The sequence below is a fragment of the Pagrus major genome, chromosome 8 (assembly GCF_040436345.1).
Source record: "Pagrus major chromosome 8, Pma_NU_1.0".
Classification (NCBI taxonomy): Eukaryota; Metazoa; Chordata; class Actinopteri; order Spariformes; family Sparidae; genus Pagrus; species Pagrus major.
Window position 1 is genome coordinate 31,987,014 of NC_133222.1, and position 27,768 is coordinate 32,014,781.

The 27,768-nt window shown below is 42.5% G+C and overlaps 1 protein-coding gene across 1 annotated transcript; it reads left to right on the forward strand.

Moving 5' to 3' along the window:
* The first annotated feature begins 585 nt into the window (after nt 1-585).
* Nucleotides 586-23,652, forward strand: kcng4a (potassium voltage-gated channel, subfamily G, member 4a). Its single transcript, XM_073472351.1, has 3 exons — nt 586-693; nt 808-1,449; nt 22,764-23,652. Exons 1-3 carry the CDS (start codon nt 586-588, stop codon nt 23,643-23,645), a joined length of 1,632 nt encoding a protein of 543 aa, XP_073328452.1. The 3' UTR covers nt 23,646-23,652.
* The last annotated feature ends 4,116 nt before the right edge of the window (nt 23,653-27,768 follow it).

Genomic DNA, 27,768 nt, shown 5'->3' on the forward strand with positions numbered 1-27,768 from the left:
ACACCCCAGCGCTACATATTTGGCTCCTTGACTCATCCAGCTCATCCTCTGCAGCTATGAGCCACTGATCAATGCTAACCCTCTCTCTGTTCCGGCTTTTCCTTTTCCCAGGCTCTCGTTTCAGACTGGGATTACCCACTGATCAAATGCTGAATCCTGATATGCCAGCTGAGTCTATTGTGGACCTCTGATGGCAATGTCAGAACTCACCCACATTCAAATGTGACAAAAGGTTTCCTTCCACACCTCATTCCTCTCTTCTCTGGGCTTTTGCTCTGTTGGTTAGAAGCCAAAGCCATAGCTCGTCTGTCGCTGTGAAAAAACTCCTTGTTATGAGGGGTTCTAAGACCAAAAAGACTGAGAGCTACAGCTGTTTTTATGCTCTGCTTGTCTACAGTAGACCTAGGCTGTCGTGGGAAAGCTTTGTACAAGAGTTAACGTAAGTTGCTGGAGGCTGTGACACAGAATAGACTGCTGTATCCTGAGACTGAAAAGTCTAGCCTGGTGCAATCTGTAGACTTTTTCTGTGTTTATCACCTGGTCTGAGCTGCCCAGTGAGGAGCAGCGTGTTTTCCAGATGCCGCCATGCCCATCATCAGCAATGCCAACCATGACTTCAGCAATCTGTCCCTCAGCGATGACAGCAGTCTTGACCGCATCTTCACAGAGATCCCCGAGACTGAGACCATCAAGGTATGATTAAGATGGTCACTAATAAGTGATGAAGTTGTAGACAGCTATTTGTAGTCACACATATTTCAGATGCAGCTGGTCTTGCATTGAAGGGTTTCATTGTTCACTCTCCAGGGTGTTCACTACCAGAGGGCTCAGTTCATCCGTCGGCCAGAGGACCTTTTGTCCGTCGACCATGCTCTACTGGCAGTGATCAACGTTGGGGGAAACCGCTACACCTTCCCCTGGAGCACCCTGGAGCAATTCCCTCTCACACGACTCGGCCGCCTCTGTGGCTGCCGGTCACCTGAGGACATCGCTAGCATCTGCGACGACTATGACGAAGCCCGCAAGGAATTCTTCTTCGACCGCTCACCGTCGGCCTTCAGGGTCATCCTCAACTTCCTGGCTGCCGGGAAACTGCGTCTGCTGCGGGAGATGTGCGTCCTTTCCCTGCATGATGAGCTGACCTATTGGGGGGTGGAGATAACGTACATGGAGCGCTGCTGTAAGAGGAAGATGTACACCCGCATCGAGGAGGTGCATGAGCTGGAGCGACGCGAGGAGGAGTGCAGACAGAGGAACGCTATGCAGCGTGTGCCGGTGGAGGAGACGAGGTACCGAAAGGTGATGAACTGGCTGAGAGATATGGTGGAGAATCCACAGTCTGGCCTACCGGGGAAGATCTTTGCCTGCATGTCGGTGATCATGGTGGCGGTGACAGTCGTCAGCTTGTGTATCAGCACCATGCCAGACCTCAGAGAGGAAGAGGACAGGGTGAGTCAATCAGTGTGTTTGCATGTCGTAAATGTAGCCGTCAGCAGCACAGGGCCCTGAACTGAAGTCAAACTCATTCTAAATAATCAGTTATAATACTCAACCAGAAGAAGGCCCATAAATTTCACTTTTATAGTAAGTTGCCAGTCTGTCAGTGAGATTTATCTGAGTGGTGTGAATGATTACAGCTGTCTCATCTCACAAATCTTCACCACTCAAAGACACAGTGATCACGAAGTAACAGAGCTGCTCACAGCTTAACATGACAAACATGATGCTCATTTAGACAGACACTATCTTTGTTTGCAGGAAAGCAATGTTGAATTTTATCGTCAGTGTGTGTCTACAGTAGCCCATTGTTTAATAGTGATGAAACAGTGTGAGAGTCTTTCTTTCATCTCAGACCGAGGCAGAGTTTGTGATGCTGCAAAAAGCCGGGCTTCACAACTCTCAAATATGAAAATGCCCCATCGTCACACCCTTTCAAGTATCCCTGTGGGATGCCGCTGTTTGTGTGTGTTGGCCATCCATGTCCTGTGATCTGTGTCTACCCATAGCAGCGTGAGATAATGAAGCCAGAGCTGCTCACTGAGGCCTGTCCAGTATCTGTCAGTAAACACTGGGGAATAATGAAATGGGCTTACTGTATCTTGCACAAAAGACACACACGCGCATACAAATGTGCACATCAACAGACACACTTGAACAGTCGCACAAACTTGCACAAGGCAGTCACATTCCTGCACATACACACACACACACACACACACACACACACACACACACACACACACACACACACACACACACACACAAACACACACAAGGTCACATGCACATTCAATAGTAATGAACTGATCTGCTGTAACCGATATGGCTCTCTCTGAATTTTGCACACATTTAGTCTTGAGTCTTCTGTTCCCATCAAGCTGAAATTTAATGCAGTGCATAAGACATACGATCCATATACGCATCCAATGTGTGCGAGGAGGCTGCGGCGGGGAAACTCCACACACCTGCTCAACAGCTGTTAAGAAATCGTCAACAGCGGTGCCTCCGTATTGATTTTGATATGAGCAGTCAAAGGCAGCCAAAGGATCAAGCGCACGAGGGTGTGATACTGGAGAATTTGGGAGGCGGAGGAGAGCAGAATGCTTGATGAGTTGTAAAGGCTGAGGAGAGTGTTTCAAGAGCCCTGCCAAGAGAAGTCCAGTAGTTGGTGACAGTCATAGGAACACAGATGGAAGAGCCTGGGTAAAAGCTTGGACAGAGTCCCTGATTCACTGAGTGCCGTAAACCTGCGTGACTGGATGATTCCTACGACATGGACCTTTGATCGCATTTGTTTTGACAAATCTGCAAGACTTAGCCTTCAGGGGGAAAGGGCAGTGGAGTCAGATGCTTATCTTGATATATTTTGTGTGCAGGGCAGGTTCACATCAACAGAGTCAAATATACAGCAGGATTCACAAGCATGCAGATATTCATACTGCAGAAGCAGAGACACAGTACAAGTGTTGCTGAATGCAACTATGCTATTTACCGACAGAGATGCTCACAGGTCTTTTTTTTTTTTTTTTTTGCAAGTTGAGGTCAAGGCTCAAGTCTCTTATGGCTGTAATGGGCATTCTATCATTTGCTGTATGCCGTCCAGTCTGCTTAGAACACGGCATAACTATATCTAAGGAATTCAAAGCATGTACCATGTTATTATCACTCCTTTATCTATTAACAAAAAATATCAGCATTATTCAGTGTTTTGGTATGTGATCACTTAAATCAGGCATTGCATATGCTGAGCTAAGCATGTTTGCGAACCGTCCATAGATGCTAACGTTAACTATCACAGCTGACCTATTCGGATGTGCTTTTGGGTGCCTGATGAAGTTTGACGTGGTCGATCCAGGGTCCTTTTTTTTTGATTCTGCAGAAGTTGCATTTGGCAAATTTTTTGTTTGGGCCCTGTGCAAAGTCTTTGTAGCAAAAGGTGATCACAAACGGCACAGCAGACGGTCAGCTTGCCAGAGTTAAAACAAAGATTGTTCACGACTCTCGGATCCCGAGTCCGAGTCGAGTCTCAAGTCTTTTGAGTTTGAGTCCAGGTCAAGTCTCAAGTCTCTGTGTGTGGCGACTAAAGTGCGACTCAAGTCCAAGTCGCACTAGAGTCCCCATCTCTGTTTCCTGATGTATAGTGTCATGGTTGCATTTGTATCTGATGTAAACGGGAAATTGGGCTTTTAAATCTCTCAGGTGAACACAGTCGGAGCGACAGTGGAGCTCCATGGGAGAAATGAAGCTGTCAGGGGTCAGTACACTCCGCTGCCACCATCATTCTGATATTGATTCCTGGCACGAGTGTTCAGGAAAAAGCAGCAGAGTTTTGTGAAATGTTATACTGCTGTGTGTGTGCACGTGCATGTCTGTACGGTTGTGTCAGACATCTCCATGCCTCGTGAGGACATCGTGTGGTGTATAAGTAAGTGCATCTTAGGTGTGTGTTTGTGTGTGTTTTTGTGCGTGCATGACTGTGTCTGACATTTCCTTGTTAGGACATTGTGGGTTATAAGGACATGTTAGACGTGTGTGTTCATCCAAGCATTACTTTACATGTCGATACTAATTCTTGGAAATAGGATGGCAGCTCTTTCCAAAAGTAAACAAATCCATCTGCTGCTTTCATGTTTTTCTTTCTGCATGCTCCTGAGTTCTTGTGTGTTGGGTTGCTGAACTCCATCTGCAGTGTCCGACTCGCCTGCCCAGGCAGGAGCAGTAGGAAACCTGTCATCTTTAATTCACATGGCCCTGCTGTTTGTCTCTGTCTCTGGTCTGCTTTGTGCTGGAGTGGGCCAAAATTCCCTCGTCCACTCATTATTCATCCTGCTGCCTGCCTCGGTTTGGGTTTGGAGTGAGAAAGGAAAGATGAAGTGAGTGAGGGATGGAGGAAGGGGACAAATAAAGGATATGTCTGAGAGAGATGGAGTTAAAGAAAATGCTCTGGAGAGAGAATTAAAATGGAGAAAGGATGAGCGAGATTCTGGCGGGAAAAAAGCAAGAGATAAACAGTGCTTAATTTTCCCCCTCCTCCTGATCCCCTCTGTCTATCTGTACAGTATGTAATGTGTCTGCATGTCCTCAGTTGACAGTATATCACATTGAACTAAATGCTTTGAGAGGTGCCTTTGTCATACAGCTCAGTTTTAAATTCACTTATAATAATCATTCCACCACTCCTCCATCCCCTGCTGTCAGTGTGTATCCGTCCATTCTATAAGTGCTCTGCTCTTAATGTAAAAACTCTTCATATTATTCTGGAGCCACTATTATTCCTTTAGGCTGTGTACAGACTGCAAGACGGGAAGCACAACTCCCCTGATGTGTGTCAGAAATGCAAATTGCTGCATGAATTATTGATGTCAGATCAGGGAGTCCAAATGGTGGTGGACTTTTAGACCCAGCTGAGAGACGCACGTCAACATTATGGACAGCATGATTACTTCTCAACAAAACTTTGGACCGGAGTAGAACTTGAGTTGTACATAGTTGTGTACAAACTTGACATTTTTTTTGACCAAAACTCAAATGTCCAAGGTCATTGTATCACATTCTTCCACCGTGGATTGGACGGTGTCAGCAGTATGATCTGGATGTTTTGTTGTCAGGTGAGATGTTCGCTTAAAGTTCACAGACATAAGAAATGTTTTTATAAAGTTTTAGTTTGGTTCCAGACTGTGACGCTGTGTTGGAGAAACAGTTGACCAATCAGAGCTGTAAGGGCCATCCACACTAAGAACAATACCTGTAACAATAACTATAAGTAGATCAGAATTCATATGAATTTACACGGCATTCAATTACACTGATTTTGGGGACATTTTCCACCACAATAATGTTGCAGAAGTGCTAATAATATGGGTTTCTAACCTCTTTTATGTAAGCTAATTGATGACATTTACAGTAAGAGACACTTGTTAGATGGATATTTATACAACTCATAAAAAAAATGTAATTTGACCTGAGACATACTGACAAACGCTTATTGGGTCTCTGAAGTTTGTTTTGATGTCCGTTGTAATGATCAGCAGGATAACTCGTGTTGATTCAGCCAGAAGTATGAATACAATTTGTTGACAGCTCTTGTGACAGAGTGTTGGATTCTCCTAACTCCTGCCAATCTGAAACCATATCTATGTGGGTCTTCATATTTTGTTTGTCAGTGCAACGTGCAACAGTAACAGCTCATTAATATCAATTTTCCTAAGCGGCCGACACAGCTGGAGCACGCCAGCGTTTACAGGAGGGTATCGTTCAACAGTGTGGATGCTCACATCATTCCGTTTACAGTAATTGTAAACGGAATGATTCTTACAGAAAACTCTTTGTGTAAAATGAGTAACCAGGATGACCAGAGTTGATGAAAGATGTATGCAGCTACCCTCTGCTGTGAAACAATGAAATGCTGCCACTATTTCAACCTAGCCCAAACCATTCCCCTTCTGCTCATGGCTCTTTAATGTCACCATTTTGCAGTGGGTGCACGTATATTATCTTCACTTTTATTCAGTAGTTGACGAGATGAATTTCCATCACGACTACCGTCCTAACCCTGCACTGGCCTCAGCAATCTCTGGCAGGATAGCAGCAGCATTCAGATTGGAATCAACTGGGCGTATGCAGTTGATAACTCTCTATGGAAAGCAGCGGGCCTCAGCACACATTGATAACCTGCCTGAGTTTACATCTTGTCGCTGTTCAAATGTCAAACATCCACCGAAGACACTGACTTACTCTGCACAGATGTCTGAGTAAAACTTTCCGACAAAGCAGTAACTTTCCCTGCATCCATTTTTTATTCATTTACCGCATATACATTGGAGCGCTTCACTCTCGGCGAGTGTCACTCAGATTCATGTCTTTAATATTCTCGCCGGGTGATGAAGTATTTTCAGACAGCCTCATCAGATTTGTTCTCCTTTTCCTAATTCGGTCGTACTCTGGCCTTGGGAGTAATTGAAGTGGCCATTTTATGTCCTTAATGCCATAAATTGGAGTGGGATTTGCTGTTCAATAATTACGTCCCAAGGCATCAATCACAAGTATCCGGAGAGAGAGGGACAGAGAGAGCGATGGAGACAGCTGAGTAGCAGACTGTATGACTTAAGCCTCAGACTGAAAGATTTGACACGTTCTCCTATTGACTTTTTACTAGTTCTCAAGGAGAGACGTGTCAATAATCTCATTGAACCATCAAACAAGTGATTATAGAGTGGGCAGGTGGGTGTGTGCTATCTTAATCTATTAAGAGACAAAAAAGAAGTAGAGATGTAGTGAGAAGGAGATAATGTGCGTTGTGACGTCTGAAGGGAAGATAAGGTTATTCTTTATATCAGAGGGGAGGGAGGAAATAGAGGAGTCTGGGCTGTGGAGAGGGAGAGGAAGATGATAAGAGAGCAGAGTAAGGGAGGAGGATGTAAACACCAAAGCAGCGAAGAAGCCTCCTTTCTCTCCCTCATCTCCCTCCCAGAGGAGCTGTTCAAAGTTTAAAGACTGTCTGAGACACAGCGTTATTACCTGGGTGCATGAGGAAGAGGGGACACACATAAGCAGAGCACACACACACACCCCAAGACAAGCACTTCATGGCTTTAGTACACAGTCATATTGGTTATTTTTGAAGTATGATCAACCAACTGAATAATTGTTCATATCATTTGTGAAAGAAAAACAACATTTTATAAAACAAATTAAACTGAGCAATGTCACAAAATACCAAAGAGATCCTTGGCAAAGATGATTGTTTTCAGTTATTCTCTCATGATAATTAGGAAATATTCATTTCTCTGATCTGAATGACTAAATAGATGTTCAGCAAAGGTTCTCGCTTCATCATGAGGACAAGAGTTGTAATCTTGACAGGCTGCAAAAACCGTGTAAACAACCTCTGTTCTGGTTACAAAATCGTTTTTTGTTTTTTTTTTCATGATCGCTAGAAAACAAGGTATTTCTTATGTCAGAATCAAACAAAGCCTGAGAAAACTACATGCGTGTCACCCGCATCTATCTGCACCACATGGGCATGAGGGAGTTTTAAAGTGATTTGTGACAATGACAGTGCATTTGCTGGAGAGGCTAAAGAGGATTTTCAGTTTACATACAAATGCTAATGTCATTAATATTAGGTCAGTTTATGTAATAGTGTGTAATCACATTGTGTCTATAAAAAGAGCTCCCATTCTCGTCGTGTTCAACAGCACTGTGGTGATGGGAAATGAATATTACAGTCTGGAATAATAACCTGCAACCAATCACTGTCGGGACTGCTCCTCTGAATGTAATTTGCATGCAACACTGAAGGTTATTTAATAATAATTATATGTTCACTGAGCGTCCCTTAAGACTGGAAACCCCAATTTTCCAGGGTGTTTGACTGGTCAGGAGGATCATTTTTGGTAATGAGGCAAAGTTATTTTTTTAATTGTTTATTGTTTATTGTTTATTAAGGATCCCCATTAGCTGATACCTTAGTAACCAGCTAGTCTTCCTGGGGTCCACAGGGAACAACACAGAATATACACAAAAATGTCACATACTCAACATATCATACATTTACAAGTACAATCTGTCATAATATATCTAATGTTAAAAAGTTAAACCAAACATTTGAAGATATTTGCAAGTCTTAAACAGAATTTATCTTAGACAGCAAAATGGAGTCACTCATACTCATGTACAGCTCGTGAAAAATAAGATTTCAATTTCTTTTTAAATACCTGTTTACTTTCGGTACGACATAGGTAATGAGGCAAATTGTTCCACAAAGTTATTGCTCTATATATAAAAGATCGTGATGAGGCCTTAGTTCTCGAGTGAGGCACTTCTAGCTGGCCATTGCTGGACCCTCTAGTGCTATAATTGTGCACAGTGTTTCTAAAAACAATTTGAGTAAATAAAAAGTCAGGCGCTTTACTGATCAAGACTGACTGAAACATTGCGGCAGTGCTTGATGCTAACCTGTTATCAACCATCATCCATGAGAGAGAATCATGCATGCGGTTAACATTTGATCGAGTAGAGCAGCCCAATACCAACCGTGCAGCTTTATTTTGGGCAATCTGCAGCTAAAATAAATTGATGATTTAATTGATAGCATGAAGTTGTGAATGGATTGGAGGTTTGTCCCATTCCATATGGGTTGATATAAACCCCACCAGTAGGCGATTTCAGGTGGGCTGATTGGGGGGGGGGCATCCCCACTCTCCACCCAGTAGCAGCAGTATTTCCTATTAATAAAAAATTTAACTGGAGTAGAACTTTAATCTGGGGGCACTCAAAAATGAGGGATAGGGTTAAGAATTGGAAATGGGAGTGAGCCTTTATCTTTTGCTAGCTTGAATATGTTTGTCATAGTGCCAGCAGAGACTAGAGGCAGAGTTTGTTCCCTTATCTGTCATTTTTGCACCAATGTCCGCCTCCATTGAGAGTCATTTGAAAGAGATCAAAGTGTTGGCTGTGATAAAATCTCACAAGAATTTCTGCTTACATCTCCTGCTTCTCGACTGTGCAGAATCGCATTATGCGAATCAACAAAGTCAGTTTCCACATTTATTGTCTCTGAGGGGGAGTTGTGATTCGCCATCCAACATTTTTAACCGTCTGGACTTGGAAGCATGAATGAATTTTCCCCTGCAGCTCAAAGAAACACAGCCAACAGTCTGAGCTGTAAAAGAAAATGAAGCATTGTGAATTTCTTTTCTGCAAATACTATTGTAGGCCTTCCAAGCATATAATTTTATTTAAGGTAAGTCAGCCCCACACCTGAAACACACTGTAACAGCAGAAACAAAGAACTAACAAAAAGGCTTTAAATGACTCAGCTTTTGTATGAGTGTTTGTTTGTGTGTGTGTGTGTGTGTGTGTGTGTGTGTGTGTGTGTGTGTGTGTGTGTGTGTGTGTGTGTGTGTGTACTCTCTCTGTTTCTCTCTATATACAGAGTCAGCTTGCTACAAGACAAAGCACAATCATCAATCATGAGCCTCGTTTGAGTGTGTAAAAACAGCGCCACACAATTAAGAATGCATTCTTCGTGGGCCACATTTAAAATCTTCCCGTCCTCATAATTTCAGCCCCTGTCAAATGAACATGAACAGGGCATAAATAGATGTCCGAGTCCGTAAACATTGTTGGCTCGGCATGCAGAGACTGAGGCTGGCAGTCAGTCGGAGCGACTGTAAGTCAAGAAAGTAAATAAGACTTTAAGGCATGCGGGTGGATGGAGAGAGTGAGTGTAAGGGAGAGAAAGGAGAGGGAGGAAGAAGAATAAAGCTGATGCATGAAGAAGAGAGGAGTGGTGAACCCATACACACAATTATATAGTATCAAAAGGAGCTGACCTTACAGTAGCTGCAGATGACCTTCTCAGCAGAATTAAGAGAATGAAGAAAGCAATGCAAAAATATCCTCTCTCTCCATCTTGCACACCCTCAAGCCACATAAGTATCTGGAAGTATGTTTATGCAAATTACCAGCCTCCGTTACAGCACTGACGCTATATAAGTGTCAGTGTATGTGCTAATAATTAGCATGCACACACGTTTTCTGTGTTTTTATGTCTGCGGGCATCTGTGTGTTCTGTTTGACTGTATCAGTGCGGAGCAGATTCCATGCCTCTTGCAGCCTATCTGCTTACGAGCTGTATCCCCTCCTGTCTGATGTGCTGCATGGCTGCCAAGTGGGATTATGGGAGAGAACAGCAAAGTATGAGGTGTTTATCCTGTCCGTGCCAGGATGGGGTTGTACAGCACGGCACAGCATAGACAAGTACAGCGCACTGAAGTGAGAGGAGAGGAGCCTCTTAGATCTCAATATGTTGGTGCTCGTGATTGTTGCTGACAGGGGAAATACTGATTTCACCATGCAGGACCTTTCATAGTTTACATTCTGCTGTTTTATGAGCCCGACAAAAGAAAATTATAACTTTTAAACAAAATGAACCTCTCCACGTCTTCATGATTTGTTTTTTTGTGCTTCTTTGGTGATGGAAAATTACAAGGACACAAAATGCTAAAAGAAGGTCTAAGAAAAGTGTGTCCTTCAAAGGACTGAAGGCCAGCGGGTAGAATCCTCCCCAAGACTCACCGAACCAAAACTAATGGGGTTCAACAACAAGACAAGTCTTCCATCAGGATGTGGCAATAAAGCAGCCTGCAAAGTGATGGAACAGAGGAGAAACTTTGATGATATGATTTACTGTTAGTCAATAACCATTCAAACACCTTGTAAAAATGACCTAATCTCCAGATATATCAGATGATGACAAACCCCTGAGTGCACCAGAAATCAGCTGTACTGTGGGAAGGATTGTTTGCAGACTTTTGACATGGGACATATAAACAGAGGCCCCCCATTTATTATTGAAATCCATCAATCTAGTGCATTTAAAGAGGGAAAGAGGCTAAATCCAGAAAATTCAGAACAACATCTCAAGTTGAACCCAGCAGTATAAAACTTCTGAAAATGATAATAAATTGGAAACACTGGGGCTTCCCAATATCAAGAGACTACTGAAATCATACAGGACTTAACATATAAAAATAAATCCTTCCCCTCCAAAAAAAAAAAAAAAAAAGAACAACAACAACAATTAATAAAATAAATTAGGCCAGATCATCACCAGAGCACACTGTTTGGGGTGGTGGCTTCAGGGCCCCCATGCAACCTCACAGTCTGCATATAGCAAAAAAGGCCTGCATATTACTAGGCAGTTCAGTATGTCTGTGTATAGAAACCGCTTGCTTCTTAACAGCAGATGGGCTAACAATTAAAAAAAAATTAATCAGTTATGGAATTAAAAAATGAGTCTTGGGGGAAATATTTTCAAAGATGCTTTCCATCTAAAAGGCTACCGATATTTCAGAGCCATGGCCCGGGGCCATATATTCTAACTCGTACAATCTTAAGTCAGATAAAGGATCAATAACGCAGGCAGACTAATTAACATGAGAAAGAGACTCTCTGCTACTCGGGATTGGAGAGGGGAGATGGCAGGTAAACAAGGGAGATGCACTTTGGTCATTTTGCTAACAAGGGGGATAGCAGCCCCCCTCAAATGGCCCATTGATTCCTCTCTCATAAATGTCTGGGAACCACTCCTTTTTAATGGAGCGGTTTACACACCAGCAGAAGACTGTTACATGAAAGTGGTTTGTGCAATACAGCACAGTCAAGACTGAACCATGGTACCAATTTGTGCAAAGCAAAGTTTTTTCGCGGATTTAGAAAAGCAAAAAAACTCATTGCAGTAATTCCTTTTGAAATCAAGAGATTTCATCAGAAAACTTTGTTGTTACAAATGCTGACGTAAGAGCTGAAAGAAATACTGCAGCAAAGGAACAGACAATCTGGCAACTAGCATACAAAACAGCTCCATCTATTTACGCTCAGACAGTAATTGGTGCAGCTGTGGAGGCAGCGACAGATCAGGGCTGATTAACGATGAACCACAAGGAGCGCACACTGAGGGTGCCTGTTGGACAGGTGAGGGATGACACCGTCAGGGAAACCTGAAAACATCATGAAGAGAGAAGAGCTGAGGGCAGAGCAATATGGAGAGGAGAAACAGCTGAGGCCACGGCACATGCAAAACACAAAGCACACACATGAAAAAACAAATGAACACAGCAGCAGCTCTACAGAGACAGAGTGTAAGGTGACATACTCTGATAACAACGCCCACAGGAGGGGAAAAATGCCTGAAAAAAACAAACAAACAATAAAAACAGCAACAACAATGCCTGTAAAAAAAGAAGAAGTTGTATTCTCTCTCTCTTGATTGTAACCAACAACAATCATGTTTGGCTTAAACCAGCATTTTATTCTGAAAAGGACAGATGCTTCATTTTAGGTCTCTCACAGCCAACTTTGTACTAATACGCTCTAAAATTTGCACACAAAAAACAAGAAATAAATATTTCCCCTTACTGTTGGTGACAAACACCACAGAGATTTCTTATGAAGGTACAATAAAGCCAGCAAAGTCACAGATGAGTTGAACAAATTAGTCCAACAACAAGGCCTTTCATTTTTAATTTTGGAAACCCGCCCAAACACTTTCACCAACAAAAACAAACATATTAAAGTATTTTATCAGAGCTTATTGCAAATCAAAACACCTGCTGCAGACATAATGTGAGGCATACTGAGCGTCAGGATCCACCAGTTTTCACATTCTTCCTGTGGATGCCTGATGCCCACTTTCTTTCTCAAAGGCTCAGTTTTTTTTTGGTTCAACAGCTCCCCATGGCATCCCACCTCACAGCAGGGTTAAGATGTTTCTGTTGTTCGCTTGAGGACAAAAGTCACAAGAAAGCACCCTCAGGGTTTAAAGGATAACTTTATACATTAAAGTGTGTTTACAGGTATTGGGGAGTACTACCGTATATGTGGAAACTGTAGTATAAAGCCTTTTTGTGGCTCCAGGGGAAGCTGCAGGTTTTGTGATAAATTGCCTCCAGTGATGTCACTCATTGGCTAAGCTGCATTGTGGGTAATGTAGGAACCAGGCTTTTAAAAGGATGAGGAATGCGTGGGATAACAAAGGTGATGTCTCTGGTTCTGCTGTATCGATTTTAATCTTTTTTTAAACTGTCCCTAATGTATCCACCAGTGTTACAGGAGTGCAATGTTAGACCAGTGGCCTGCTCTTCAAAACCTGGCACCTACATTACCCGCAATGCAGCTTAGCCACTGAGTGACATCACTGGAAGCAATTTATCAGATTACATGCAGTTTATGGAGCCACAAAAGCCCCCCCCCTTTTTTTAACATACACTCACTCCTGAAGACCTGTAAACAGACTTTAATGTTTAAAATTGGTGGAGTTACCCTTTAATTGCACTCTGTCCCTAGTCCCCAAGGTTAAATACTGAGCCCCTGCAAGGTTGCTCAGAGCTACCCACAAAATTAAACACCCCTCTTCACGCTGCAGCACGCCCCATCAAATGCATTGTCTTGCGACGTGCCTCTGCATTCCTACGTGCATCCAGCAGGGCCGGCAGCAGATGTGTGTGTCTCTTTGATTTATTTTTCTGACATGCTTATTGATGCAACAAATTGATGCGAAACTTCCAGTGTCTTGTAATGGATAAAAAATAAAAAAGTATGTAGTTTAGTGCTTGCACAGCGCTGTGATATTAACATGGCTCCTCTGCTCTGTGTGTGTGTGTCTGTGTGTTTGTGTGTGTCACTTTTGTGAGTATATTGCTGATGCACCTATAACATCTTGAATTTGATGAGACATGAAACACTTTAGAATGGATGAGAAACTATCAACACTGAATTGCTTGAACAGCATTTTGAGGACAAACCTCGAGACTCTATTTGAATCGGTGACGATGTGTGTTTGTGTTTGTGTGTGTGTGTGTGTGTGTGTGTGTGTGTGTGCAGCACCCTGACAGACGGAGAATAGAGCCTTTTAGGGTATGAAGGGTAACCCATGCTTTGGAAGTCACCTCATCTTTTCCTCATCAGCTGATCTTGTAATCCCTTTCTCCTCACCGCTCAGCCACCTACTCTCCCTCGTTCTATCCTCATCTTCCCTTTTGTTCCAGCTATCGCTCCTCTCCACCTTCCCTCTTTCATTTCTCTCCATTAGGGTGTTTGTGCGTGAACAAGCTGGTGGTCTTTGCTGGTGATAGGACACTTGGCAGCCTGTACCTCAGATAAAACTGTTTGGATCTGCTCTCACAATCACTTACACTTAATGGTGCTTGTCGTCTTGCGTGCCAATAGTCAGTGGACAATGGAGTTGGGAGGTTGTTTGCCAGTTTGTATCTTTCATCCTAATACAAATCAAGGATTCTTGTGAACGACTGGGCGCAACTCATTACGTGTTTAGCCCTGTGTGCATTAGTGCGCACACGCAGCTATCAGGTCGCAGCAGAACAGCCTTGATGATGGATGCAGGTGTCACATAATACAAGCCCTTTAATAACCCATGACTAGGGAAGACAGTGCTTGATGTGCAGTGTTTCAGGTTAAGGCCAGCAGTGTGGTGTTCAACCACACCCCCTAATTCTTTCTCTGTATCTTTCTGTCTCATCCATTACTTCTCTCCTCCTTTCCCTCGTTTCTTCAATCAGCTTTATAAGTGAGTGCAAGGTCAGGGAAGCAGTGTAGAGAAATGTAGCGGTGCAAAGTATGTTCAAGGTCTGCCTCAACAAAGAGCTGATTGATGGGAAAAATCGTTGGTTCCCCTTTTAGCCCAAACCTGGATCCCAAGCCACCTGTAGGACGAAGTGACAGAGGGGACAAATTTTGAAGGCGACGAATTATGCTCATTTTCAGGTTCATCATTTTATTTTGGGTTACTACTAGAATAAGTTTACATGCTTTAATGCACATAAACACATCATTTTTCTCACACTGTCCAGTGCTGCAGCACTGTATTCCCCCTCTGTCTGAAATGTTCTGTTTTAGCTCCTGTCTCTTTAAGGCCCCCCTCCTGAATACCCAGTTTGCTCTGATTGGTCAGCTCATACATGCCTGAGCCAGCACAGCTAACAGCAACAGAGCAGCTTTGCTAAATCAATTCTTACGTGCCAAACTAGCTGCAAGTTTGTGACATGGTGGCATGGAATTAAAGGTGGGACTACTGGTGAGGCGTTTCAGGAGCAGTGTTTTCTGCGGGAGAGAGGAGCTTCTGTTGGTGCAGACTTTGACCTTTTTTACTTTCAAGATCTCTTACATGCGTATCAACGTATACTGTATGAAACACTGAATGAAAGGGAAAATATGAAAAAGCATAGTAGGTCTCCTTTAAATACTGAGTGAAGAGGCTCTTATGAAACCACCTTGCTCTGATTAGATTTGGCAAACAATTTCACAACAACAAATCATAATTAGGACCTCACCTGAAACCCTGAAGATGCACCTGTGCCGTTACGTGTTGGTATAAACAGAATTACGTTGTCTGCTTACCACTGTAAGCACACTAATCAATTCTCGCCTCCTCTCTGTCTGCCATACTGTTTGTCAAATTTGCACCTGACTTCAAGTCTTTAAGCCGCCTTCCTTTCAGCCAATCAAATGCAAGCATGTCATGCCTAAATTGGTTGTCTTAGAGACGTAGTCTCTGGAACAATCATCATATATAATGTTGCTCCAGGACTATCATTGCAACTGACCAGTCATGTTTTCATTATGTCATAGCTTTGCAACCTCTGGAAATTGAACAGCACAATATGCAAAATATGCACCATGGTACATTTTAAACCAAACCATTTTTATCCTAAACGCAGCCAAACAGCAACAGAAAACTGAAGAGAAACGCCCACATATTCCCATCCATATGTAAACCCTAAAGTCCTTGATGATGGGCGGCTTTTTCATTTGATTGGGAGATGGGCCTCGAGCCAGAGAGATGAAGAGACAGCTCTAGAGTTTGGGACATGCTGTGAAGTAAGCAGAGAATGTAATTAAAAGTTAGAACTGAACACCCGGGAGCATTCCTGAGGATAATAATCAAATTTTAAACACACTGCAGTTTATGGTTAGAAAAGCACAGTTCTGTAGATCACTGGTCAGTATGCCTGTTGTACATAGGAAGAGTGTCCTTATTACTGAACTGGAGACAGTGAAATGACTGGCTGCATCTGATACACAAGTGTGAAACAACACATTCATAATTCAGAGCTATAGAAGCTTTCTCTTGTCCAACAATAAAGAGATACATTTACACTTCAAACCCGTGGTACACAGAGTGTCCTGCTGTCGAGGCATCCAGCAGCTGTCTCACTGCACAGTGATGGGTCACAGGAGGGAGTCGATGGCAGGCTGGGTGGTAAAATAGCAAGATGCAGGCAGGCAGTAGAAGCCGTGGTATACTTGAATGATAATGATTTTTAGGCAAACTTTGACCCGAATTAAGAATTATTACTTAACACAATGTGATTTTCTACTTTCATGAAAGAGGAAGGAACATGTGTGTTTGTGTTTTCTGTGTCATTTATCACTTATTAATATTTCACTGCCACACACGCTCAGAAAGTCAGTGTGTGTGTGTGTGTGTGTGTGCACTATACTGCACCAGTTTAATCGAATTTCATCTCTCTGACCGTCTGCTCAGCCATTAATGCAAACAGTGACATCAGTGTTACACCCTAAAAAGAATTATGCAATAAATGCCAGATGTTTAATTAGAGAGACGACTGAAAACCAAACAATTACACAGTAGAGTCAGTGTAGTCTGCAATGTGACAAATTTTCTTTATAAGGTCATTAGATGTTGAGCCCTTTTCCTCTAAAGCCCGTCTCAATATACTCAGCGTCTCATCTGTTTTCTCCTCCGAAGAACAAAAATGACTCATAAAAATGTGGAATCAGTTTAAACACACTTTGGATTTCAGTCAGTCTCACTTTCAGCTCATTTTGCCACAAATCTAGGCTTCATTTCCCCGATGCTCTTCAGTTTGGTAAAATGTAGGTGTTAAAGACAGTCATATTGAGAATGTTTTCACCTTGTCTCAGCAATTATAAAAGTTCCATCATCCAAGAGCAACCACTTTAGCAACACCTCCTTTCAAAGCTTAAAAAATGTTTTTAAAATAAGCTCTTGTGGTTGATTTGGTCTTTGTCTACAACACGTCTCTTCTCATAGTATAAACTATTCAGCACTGTCAAGGTTAGAAGCTTTGTGCACCTTTTTAAATAGCTTCATACAGGAACAGGATATAACCTCAGTCATCACCTTTCCTTTGAAATGATCGTCATTTAGGACATTTCAGGCAAATCATATTGAAGTGCGTGGGTGTTATTTCCATCTGCACTAGGCAAGGTTTTATGGAAAATAATCCATCGGGTCTTATTCGATGAACTGTAAAGAACAAAAGAGCAAAATAATCTTCACACAAACAATCAAGGAGTTTTTTAATAAATAATTTGGAGGAAAGTAGATACACAATGAAAAGCAAGTCCAATGTGGCAGGATATGTTCTGATAGTCATCACCCTGCTTCATTCAAGTATTCAAGGATCACCATCTCATGTCAAAAGATATATATGGACATAGGGCAAGGCAGTATATACAGTATATTATGTTATCGTGATATGAGACTATATATCGTATTAGATTTTGGATATCGTTGTATCGTGATATGGTAAGTGTTGTGTTTGTCCTGCATTACAGTAGTGCTGTGTTTTTTTTTTAACTTACCAGACTTCACCCACTTAGTCATTATGTCCGGATTACTGATGTATAACAGTCATCCCTGCACTACTGATATTAAAGTAAGGATTATTTAGTCAAAAATATTGTGATATTTGATTTTGTCACCCAGTCCTAACATTTATGAAGTGCTTATGAGAAGATTACAAAATATCTGGGTATATATTGTTTATCGCGATATGGCCAGAAATATTGTAATATTATTGTAAGGCCATAACACCCAGCCCTATGTGGACATAAATGAATTGTTAAAACGTGTGTATGTGTTAGTAGTGCGGCTACGGAAAAGTAACCGAGCCTGACTTGATGTCCACAGGTGTTCTGTTTTCTTTTACATTGTTTGAGCTGAAGCGCTGAGTTTGTGTTACCCTGTCATGCAGAGTCCCGCATGAATGTTCACCGCACTGAGAGTAACAAGTAGCATCTGCGCTGCGTTCGAAGCGTTGTCACGTAAATAACAAAACCCAAGCACTTAACTGGACCTACAGCCCCAGCACAGACAGTAGGTCAAACACTTATCATCAGTTATCACTTAATTGCTCAGTTTTTTACACTTGTTCAATTTACTCAACATTTTCACTAAAAGAACATTTCAAAATGTTCCTGCTCTGATGGGTTTCGATGGGAAGTGTGTGTGTGTTTATATTCTTTTTTTTCTTGAAATGTATTCATTGGTTGTATTCTTGTTTTTTGTCCCTTGAGAGAGAGATGAAGAGAGAAAGACACAGTTGTCCTATGTCTGCTCTGGTTATGTTTTTATAATATTTTGGAAATGCTGTTAAATTCTCGACAGAGACACAGTTTATTGTTTGTTGTCACTGACCACATTCCTTTCTGTGGCACTGTAGTCTAGGAATTGTCCTTGAAATTCAAGTAAACAAACAGCATTTGGACTAAAGGGAAAGCTGTAATAATGCTGCAGTGGTTTCCCATGTGGTCAATTCAAATGTCCCGAGAGTGCCTTTTACAGTGCCTCCACTCTCACTGCAGTCTTTATCTTAATTTGACATTGAGATGTGTTAATACGGACGATAATGTGAAACCCCGTGTGAGACAGCTGCCGGGGTGAACAGTGTCTGTGTTGAAATGAGCTGTCACTGACATTAGTTCCAGAGAGAGTCGTACAGAGGAGATAAGGTCAGGGAGATAGTGGCTATTGTGGGAGGTATTGTGTGTGTATGTGTGTGTGTCCATGTGTTGTTTGAGAGAGAGACAAGTAGAAAGCTTCTAGCTGCAACAAATGGCCTATCATGCAGAGGGCGAGAATGGTGTCACGGAGCCCTGATGGGCCTAATGTCAGCACAAGAGAGAGAAATAGCAGTGACAGAAGGGGACAAATGAGAGGTTGAGATAGGACGTCAGAGCTGTGGGGCGATACAGGATGGACAGACAGCCAGAAATCTGAGCAGGAGTGGACATCAGACAAGGGAAACATGAGGGATGCAGGCTAGATTAAAGGAGGAGGAGAGGCGTAAAGGTTAATATTAGCTAAAGATTTAATGAAGAAGCACCTGACCCTTTAAACTATCGAATGTGTCTTTTCCTTGTGTAAATGCTGCTTGAGAAACAAATATCCCCTAGTCAGTCCCTCAGACCTCTAGAGAAATCATGAACTGCTCAGGTGAAGCAATTGTGGCTCCACTTTTCACTGTGTGGGGACGGGCAACGGCTGCTCTGTACCCACATGCAATGATTAAAGTGTAATATGCCTTAACGAACAAGGAGTCAGCGAGGAATTCAATAAAATGGATCTTTAATCTTTTATTAATATGCGGAACTAAATGGGATAACATTACAAAATGATTTGTTTCAGTAAATATGTTTAAATGCTAAATGATATCTTTATATTACTAATGGATCAAATGACTGTGTGTAATGTTTAAAGTGTCACTCGTAGTGATGAACCCACAGAGAATTATAACTGACTCTGCAGTGTCAATCAATCTTGTTTCTAGCTGCAGCTGGCAGCTGTTTTTTAATGAAAAAAGCCCTGATAAACCCACTGTATCCAGCATCAAACCACAGATAAACTCAGCAACTAGATGATGAACATAGTGGAACATGTTGCAGCTAAACAGCCAGATATTTTCCTCAGGGGTCGGTGAAAACCAAAAGAGTTAAAAGGAGCTCGAATATTGGACTTAGATCCATATTTCATGTGGTTAGAAATACGACTTCAGAGCAATGCTAATGTTGCTTCCTGTCTCCTGAATCTGCATAGGCAAGTGTGTGCAACCATGTTTGCTACAACAACTTGTTTCTGGCTTGTTCTGCTTCCCTCAAGTGGAACTTTGTAGTCCCTCATGTAAAGCAGCACAGAAGTTCCTCAAATTCAGAAAGCCATTTGGTGCAATTAGGATGATGGAAAAGATGAAATGAACCACTGACAGAAATCTGCTTTATTTACAAGTCTTTTAAACGTTATTCACAGCATACTTAGGGTTACATTTTTTTTTTTTTACAGCTCTAGTTCATAAAAATGCACTTCTAAATATTTTCTGGCAACCATTAAGCTACTTTGGAGACATGACAGTTGCACATTCACAGTTATGATACAGTTATTGACGTTTAAACATGTGCCATCCTGCTAGGGAGCCAGATTTTACAAACTCAGTCTTTGCAAACTTCAAACTTGCACAAAAGGGCGGCTGTAGCTCAGTAGAGTGGGTCGTCCAGTAATCGGAAGGTTCAAATCGCTGGTTCAACGTTCATCTGACATGGTTGTGAAGCTATCACGTTGACCAAATCTGTCCACAGACATATAAACACCTGGCAAAATACTCTAAACTGCTTCTGTGGTGCCATAATTCCCGCCATAATAGGTGTCTCCAGGACCACAAATGTGGGCCAGGGCCGTAAAGTGGAGACATCCTCAATGTTAGCCTTTAATATCAGCTACACTAGAGTTGACACAAATGATTATAACGTGGTTATAGTGATCTGCAGCTTAAAACAAATGTAAGCCAGCTGCATAAAGGGGGGGTCCAATGGCCTCTTTCCTACTCCAATTCAATAATAGCCCTGCATGTACTGTACAACAGAAATTAGAGTCACACTGTGTTGAGAATCAGTGAGAAAGATAGAGAGGACGCGAGTGATAGATGAGAGCTGGAGGAATGGGACACGAGGGTGAAGGATGCATCATGCATAGAGAAACAGTGGATGGAGTTATGTTTCACTTTAAGGAAGCCTGAATGAATGAAGGATTTCAAACAGAGAGAGAGAGGCGCTAGGGGCAAACAGAGGATGAAGGATGAGAGGGAGGGAGCCCCGAGAGGGTGATGGAGGAGGAAACTGAATGAGTGAGGAGAAGGTGGAGACAGAGGCCGGAGGAGAAAGAGAGGGTGGCAGAGAGAGAAAAGAAGAATGAGAGGAAAGGAAAATAAATGAGGCACACAGTAGCAGGGAGGTACATGCAGAGTGAATAATGAGGAAAGAGGAGAAACGGGCAGAAGCTGATGAAAGGAGAGGCAGAGAGAACAAAATAAAATCCACCTTAATAATATATGTCAAGTCACGCAGGCTCATATTCAGTGTAACAATGTTTCCTTGACCTAAGACGTCATGAATTCTGATGCAGTCTAACTTTATGAAACAGAAAAATGCAAATCACTTAAAAATGACAGAAAAATGCTCTTGATCTGTCTGAGAAACATACTGTGCAAAAATATGTAAGTCAGTTACAGCAGAGGGAGAATTCTCCCATCCTGTCGACAGAAAAACGACAGCATAATGAGTTTCAGCAAATGCCTAATACTTGAAGTGACACAGATCCCTAGTAGCTGTTGGAATTGTGACTCTTTTCCCGTAGCAGCAAAAGAGGAAGTGTGATGTGGTAAAAAGCCACATGGATGGATGGGTCAAAAAAAATATTGCACTTGGTAATTTGGAACCAGCAATAAAAACTTTTGCCTGTAGATGCTGTTGGACGACACACTTGTTAGTTTTAAGCATACCTAAGCATGAGGGAAGTAACACCCAAGTAATTGGCATTTTGTGCCCACAGTCCCCCCCCCCCCCCCCCCCCCCCCCCCCAAATCCCAGCTCTGTAACAGTTTGTTACAGTTTGTTAGTAGGTGCTAACTACAAACAAAACTCAATGTTATGTGTTGAAAACTTGTATGTTGAACTTAACATGTATGTAACGCTGTGATCCTACCCTCTCACTGAAGTTACATAGTGCAGGAACAAGTGATGGGGGGGTGAAGTGGCTGAGACAGAGACACCATTCGCCCTATTACAAGACACTGTACCTTCAATATTATTTTGAAGCTGTAATTTTAAAGTCAAAATGTTACATAATGTTGCTTTAAAGGTTCATGATTTAGTGGCGTCTGGCTGTGAGGGTGCAGATTGCAACCAACTGAATACCCCTCATCTCACTCTCTCCCATTGGCCATTAAAACCATGAAAAAACACAAAAGGAGCCAGTCTTTGATGGAGGACCTGTTCCCTCTATAGATATAAAAGGTTGATCTTAAGGTAACAAGAACACAACAAATCTGAGAGTATCGGAAACATAATTATGAATATTCTCCTCCTAAATCCTACACACTGGACCTTTATTTGTGAAAGAAAGACTCTAGACTCTACATATGTTCTGTAGTGGGATTTGGAAATGTGAGGAGGTGGAATGAATGCTAATTTGCAAAAAAAAGGGGAAAGCTTTGAAGTTGAGGGTCAGTGAACAGCAGGGTTCTCTGCTCCAAGTGTTTTTTATTATTGCATTGCACTTCCTTGATACTGTGGTTAGAGGGCATGCAAACCTGATTGCTTCCTGTCAGCGCTCACACTGGGTGTTATATTAATCTTTGAAACCCGCCCTAATAAAATAATTGATTGATTGTGTGACTGTGTTATCTATCAGTGCTGCTGCGGTAGCTGTAGCATACTGAGTGACTGTCGCTCATGATTTATTAATGATTACAGAGGGTGATTATCTGACCTCAGGATTTTTGTCTTCTCTCCATTTCACCGTGCCTTCCACCCCATCTGTCCTGCTCCCTGTCAAACTCCTGCTCCTCTCATCCTCAATCTCTCTGTCTCTCACTCCCTTATATCACCCCCCTCCTTCTCCTCGCCTCCCCTCTCTACCTCAGGGCGAGTGTTCCTCCAAGTGCTACAACATGTTCATCATAGAGACGGTGTGTGTGGCCTGGTTCTCCCTGGAGTTCATCCTGCGGTTCATTCAGGCCCGCAGCAAGCTGGAATTCCTCCGAGGGCCGCTCAACATCATCGACGCTATGGCCATCCTTCCCTACTACGTCTCCCTGGTGGTGAAAGAGGAGGATCCATCGATGGATCACGAGAGGCCAGGAGGAGGTAAGGGCTACTTGGACAAGCTGGGCCTGGTGTTGAGGATCCTGCGCGCCCTGAGGATTCTGTACGTGATGCGGCTGGCTCGCCACTCTCTCGGCCTGCAGACGCTGGGGCTGACGGTCAGGCGCAGCACCCGGGAGTTCGGCCTCCTACTGCTCTTTCTCTGCGTGGCCGTCACCCTCTTCTCCCCGCTGGTCCACTTGGCCGAGAGCGAGCTCACGGGCACGCACGACTTCAGCAGCATCCCCGCCTCCTACTGGTGGGCCATTATCTCCATGACGACCGTGGGCTATGGCGACATGGTGCCAAGGTCCATTCCAGGACAGGTTGTAGCCCTGAGCAGCATCCTCAGCGGGATCCTCATCATGGCCTTCCCCGCTACCTCCATCTTCCACATGTTCTCACGCTCCTACCAGGAGCTCAAGATGGAGCACGACCGACTGTTCAAAGAGGAGTGCGCTGCCGCCGCGGCTGCTGCTGCTGCCGCCTCTGGGGAGCTGCAGGAGGCGCAAGGTGAAGGAGTGGGCGTGGACTCAGCTCCGCCTGGGCTGGGATTACGTCTAGACAAGGATAGCGTGCACTCACTGGAGTCTCTTGCTCTGTTGAAAGCCGGTGATTCTGCAGGAAATAACAACCACAGCCTGCCAGCTGCAGCTTTCTGAACATAAACAGTAATAAACTTTAAAAGAACATTAGTACACAAATCCCAATACAAGTACTGCAAATGGCTACTACTCCAAAGGCCTCACTTCCCATAAGGTTTTGAGGAAGGTATCAGTGTTGCATTGGACATAAGGAGATTGACAAATAGCAATTCTTTTTTTGCTCTTTGGTCAAATGTGCACACTGTAGACTGCACAGAAACTGAAAGACTGAAAAACCCTTTAAACTGGACGTTTGCCTGACCAGAAAAGCCAATATTAGTAACCGGCTGCTTACATAAACATGCAATATTCAATCCAAAGTTGCTTTTCCTTCCACTGTGAAAACACTTAATATAAGCCCGACTGCAACTTTTAATTGTATTCTCATTACTTTTTAATTGCCTACAGTATGACCTAAAAATGCGACTCAAACTGTATATTCATAGAATTCAAAGAAGTGCTCATCTTAGTTTATTTTTGAGAAGCTTGAAGCCATGTTCTGAGAAGAATATATAAACAAACTCATAGTTTGGCCCATATATGATGTATATTCATCTCTTTCTCATGTGTGCTTGGACTCAAAGAGACTATGGTTTCTTCAGGTAAGTGGTGTGAGGATATTGTTTTTTTTAATCAGCTGATGAGAAAAAGGAAAGGACTGTGTTTGTGTTGGAGAGAGAGGGTGTGCGAGTGAAGGAGAATGAGCGCTAACAACCATGATATGTACTTTGCAACGCTCCAAATAAAATCTCTTCTAGTAATCTGAGAGAAATCCATTTTCTGGGCTGGAGTTTTTTGGTTTGTTCTGGGTATGATTGTCTAATCTACTTTGCCAGTCTGGGATGCTCAATCAGATTTCTGAGAGAAGAAGAAACAGAAACAGCTGTCCAAGCCAAGCGCACAGTTATGTATTCTGTGAATGCTGATTCTGTCAGAATCCCTTTCTTACATCACCTCCTTATTTGTTAACAATTCACCGCTCTGGAAATTTGCCTCTCTACAAATCTGTGTTTTTTCTGTGGATCTTTCTAACAGAAGCTTACATCTCTACCTTTTGGGATAAACGACCCTCTCATCCCCTGTCAAAGCCTGGGGTGGCCTCCAAAATGCCCGGGGTCATCCTCCTTTTTCTGAGAAGAGAGGTCAGCTGCACCATGGGGACCCAGAAGGATGTGGAGGCACGCAGGGACATGCCAGATGTGGATGTAATCTAGATTAAAGTTGGGATTAAAAGCAAACGGGTTACTGCCTGAAACTAAATTTACTTTTTTTTTCCTCCCTGGGATCCCAGTGATTCCAGTGCAATCGCTTTTGGCGTATTGTGGCATCTATTGGCCATATGGCATCCAATTTCAGGGACTATAGCTCTAGTGAGATTTATAGGCACAGTGGAATCTGTAATGGGAGCTATATGTGAGCATATGGCCCAGAGGTCATTAGTCTGAATGAAGCAGTCCAACTTTGCATGATGAGGTATGATGGATTACACAGATTAAGGCTATTATCCATCTGTATTTTCAACAGTATAAGAGACATTGATACCCTGAACAACAGTATATGCATGATGTGTCAAAGGATTCACATGAATCATAATTATAAAAACAGTTGCAGGGATGATGCATCTTCATATAAGCAATAAAGATGCAGATCAGGTAATAAATATGCTTTTGGCTGTTCAGATGGTTGGATGGGGCTCAGCAGTTTTACTGATGAATCTCCACATGAAAAAAGGTCAGTCAGAAGTCATCGCTCATGTGCTCTAATACCCATACTACCATACTATTCAGTATGCCAGAAAAAGTATACAAAGTATGTGAAATGCAGTATGCTAAAAATACCAGGATTTCCTACCGCATCTGGCACGGACATTTGACAGCTCACTGACAGACGACAGCTCATTTGACAGAATGACAGACACTGCAATGACAGATGACAGCGCATTCATGTGTCAGTACCTTTCCTTTGTACTCAAAAATTTTGCACTAAGGCTGTGATGGATATAAGAGCAGGAGGGTCAAAGTTCAAGACGTACTGTCATGACAAAGTAATATTTTACAATTGTATGCACACTTCATCCAACAGTATGTACTTTGTGAGGGCAGATGGAGTACGTACTGAAAGTAAAAAGAAAAAGTGTGATTTGGGACACACTCACAATTTTCATGCCAGTCATTGTAGTGGCACAAAGAATAACAGCTTATATTGCATTTGTAGAAATCTCTCAAGGACATTAGCTTTTTAATTGTAAAATGTATAACTATGAAAGCAAAAGTGGGAGACAAGCACTAGTCAAATACTCACCCTCATGAAGATCGAAAGTCGGGTGAGGTTGAACAATTGAAAAAGCTGGGGACTTGTTTTAAAAACTAAAAAACAACTGAAAGAAAGCATAATGTGATCCAAGTGTCCTAAAGTACAGAGATCCCGTTTTTATTTGAAAAGACGTCATTTACACCCTTTTTGAAGCTGAAGTCTTCACTGTAGCTGCTATTCCGTCTTAGTGACAAACCTCTTTCCTCCACATCACACTTTAAAAGACTATTAGCTCATTACACTGTAAATCAGAGGGTGGATGTTAACTTCAATGATTCAATGGTTTCCACACAAACCTCTCTTTATATTTATGCTTGATAAATGACTCCCATTACTTCTGTTAATTAACCAATCTCTCCAAACTGCAGCCACTGGAAATAAAGTGAGTGTTTTTAAGCCACTTGTTCAGCCTTTGATTTGTCTCTCCAAAATAAATGGGGGTAATATCAGTGTTGAGGCTGTTAAGCCAAATTGTGCGACTGTTTCCCAGACTGCAAAAACACTTCAAGACCATCAGGAAGAGCCGGTGAATATTTTGCACTGCTGAATGAAAATAGGACAATTCATGTTTATTTTAATGAAGAATTATGATCACATACAATGATTTTTTTTCACAGAGGCTCATTATTTTTTTCTGGTATTCACAGAGCCTCTCTTCTGAGTGTCTTGCACAAAAACACACAAAGAAACAGAGGCTGTTTCTTCGGATCTTATTGGGATGGATCTCCTGTCTACTCCCTCATCAGCCTCCTTTCTGCTTGGGTCATGTCTGCAGGCTCATCACATACATTGTTGCTGCCAAAGACTCAAACTCCCCTGCTAAACACAAACTGCTCGGCTCTTACAGTTTCACTCCATGCCCAGAATAAGGCTCCCTGCCTTGCGGTATCAGCACAGTATGTCTTTCTATATTTTTTCTTCCTTCTTACTGTCTCTTCTGAATTTTATTTTCAGATTTGTCTGTATCCCTTCCCTGCTTCTCTTTGTCTTTGTCTCTTCACTCTTTAAATCATACACTTACGTGACTGCTCAGCTAAAACAGTATGACCAAACCATTATTCAGAAGGTCAAACACCACCGCATGTAAACACATCCATCAAAAGTTTGTAAAGGCATCCGACATCTTCTCTCCCTCTCTCTCTCTCTGACAAATGCTCTCTCACACACACCTACTCGCAATGCAGATTGAGGTTTTAGTGGGAGTTTTTCTTGCTCATTGAGAGTCTAAGGGCTGAAGGGGTTACCGCATGCATTCATTGTTCCCATAGCGTAGGCGTTGGGAAGCCCTTTGAGACTGTAGCTGTGATTAACAAGGCTGTACAGATAAACTTAACTCGAAAATGTCTGCTCTCTCGTTGCCGGTAAGTGAGGATGGAGGTGCATGGAGGTGAGGTACACTGTGAGGTGTTTTGATGGAGTAAGGTGATGATGGAGACTCAGCAGGCGCACCAGATGGATGGACTGTCATGTGTGTCTGCCTCCATCTAAAAAAAACTGGCTAACGCTTTAAACAGTTGGAGAAAAAAAAAGAAAATGAAAAAAAAACAGTCTCATGGTATTCTCAAATTATCATTCTCTCCCGCCACTGCACACCACTCAGATCCTACTGTAAGTGATCCAGCTCGGGGGAAGGTTTTCAAGAGTGACTCAGTTCTCCAGTCTCATTTAAAAAAAAATCATTTAAATATTAATGAAATAGCTAACTTTGAGAATTCCTGGGGCCACAGAAAGACTGAGTGGGATGTGAGTGAGAGACTGCATATTCTAGTACATCTCCAAGTCTTACCATGTATATTTGTCTAATTCTAGTTGAAAACATTTTATTACT

Bases quoted from the DNA above. Each gene is read 5' to 3' on its own strand.
- kcng4a (XM_073472351.1), top strand. From the start codon at position 586: ATGCCCATCATCAGCAATGCCAACCATGACTTCAGCAATCTGTCCCTC. The intron at 694-807 runs GTATGATTAAGA...TTCACTCTCCAG, and splicing joins CCGAGACTGAGACCATCAAG to GGTGTTCACTACCAGAGGGC. The intron at 1,450-22,763 runs GTGAGTCAATCA...TCTCTACCTCAG, and splicing joins TCAGAGAGGAAGAGGACAGG to GGCGAGTGTTCCTCCAAGTG.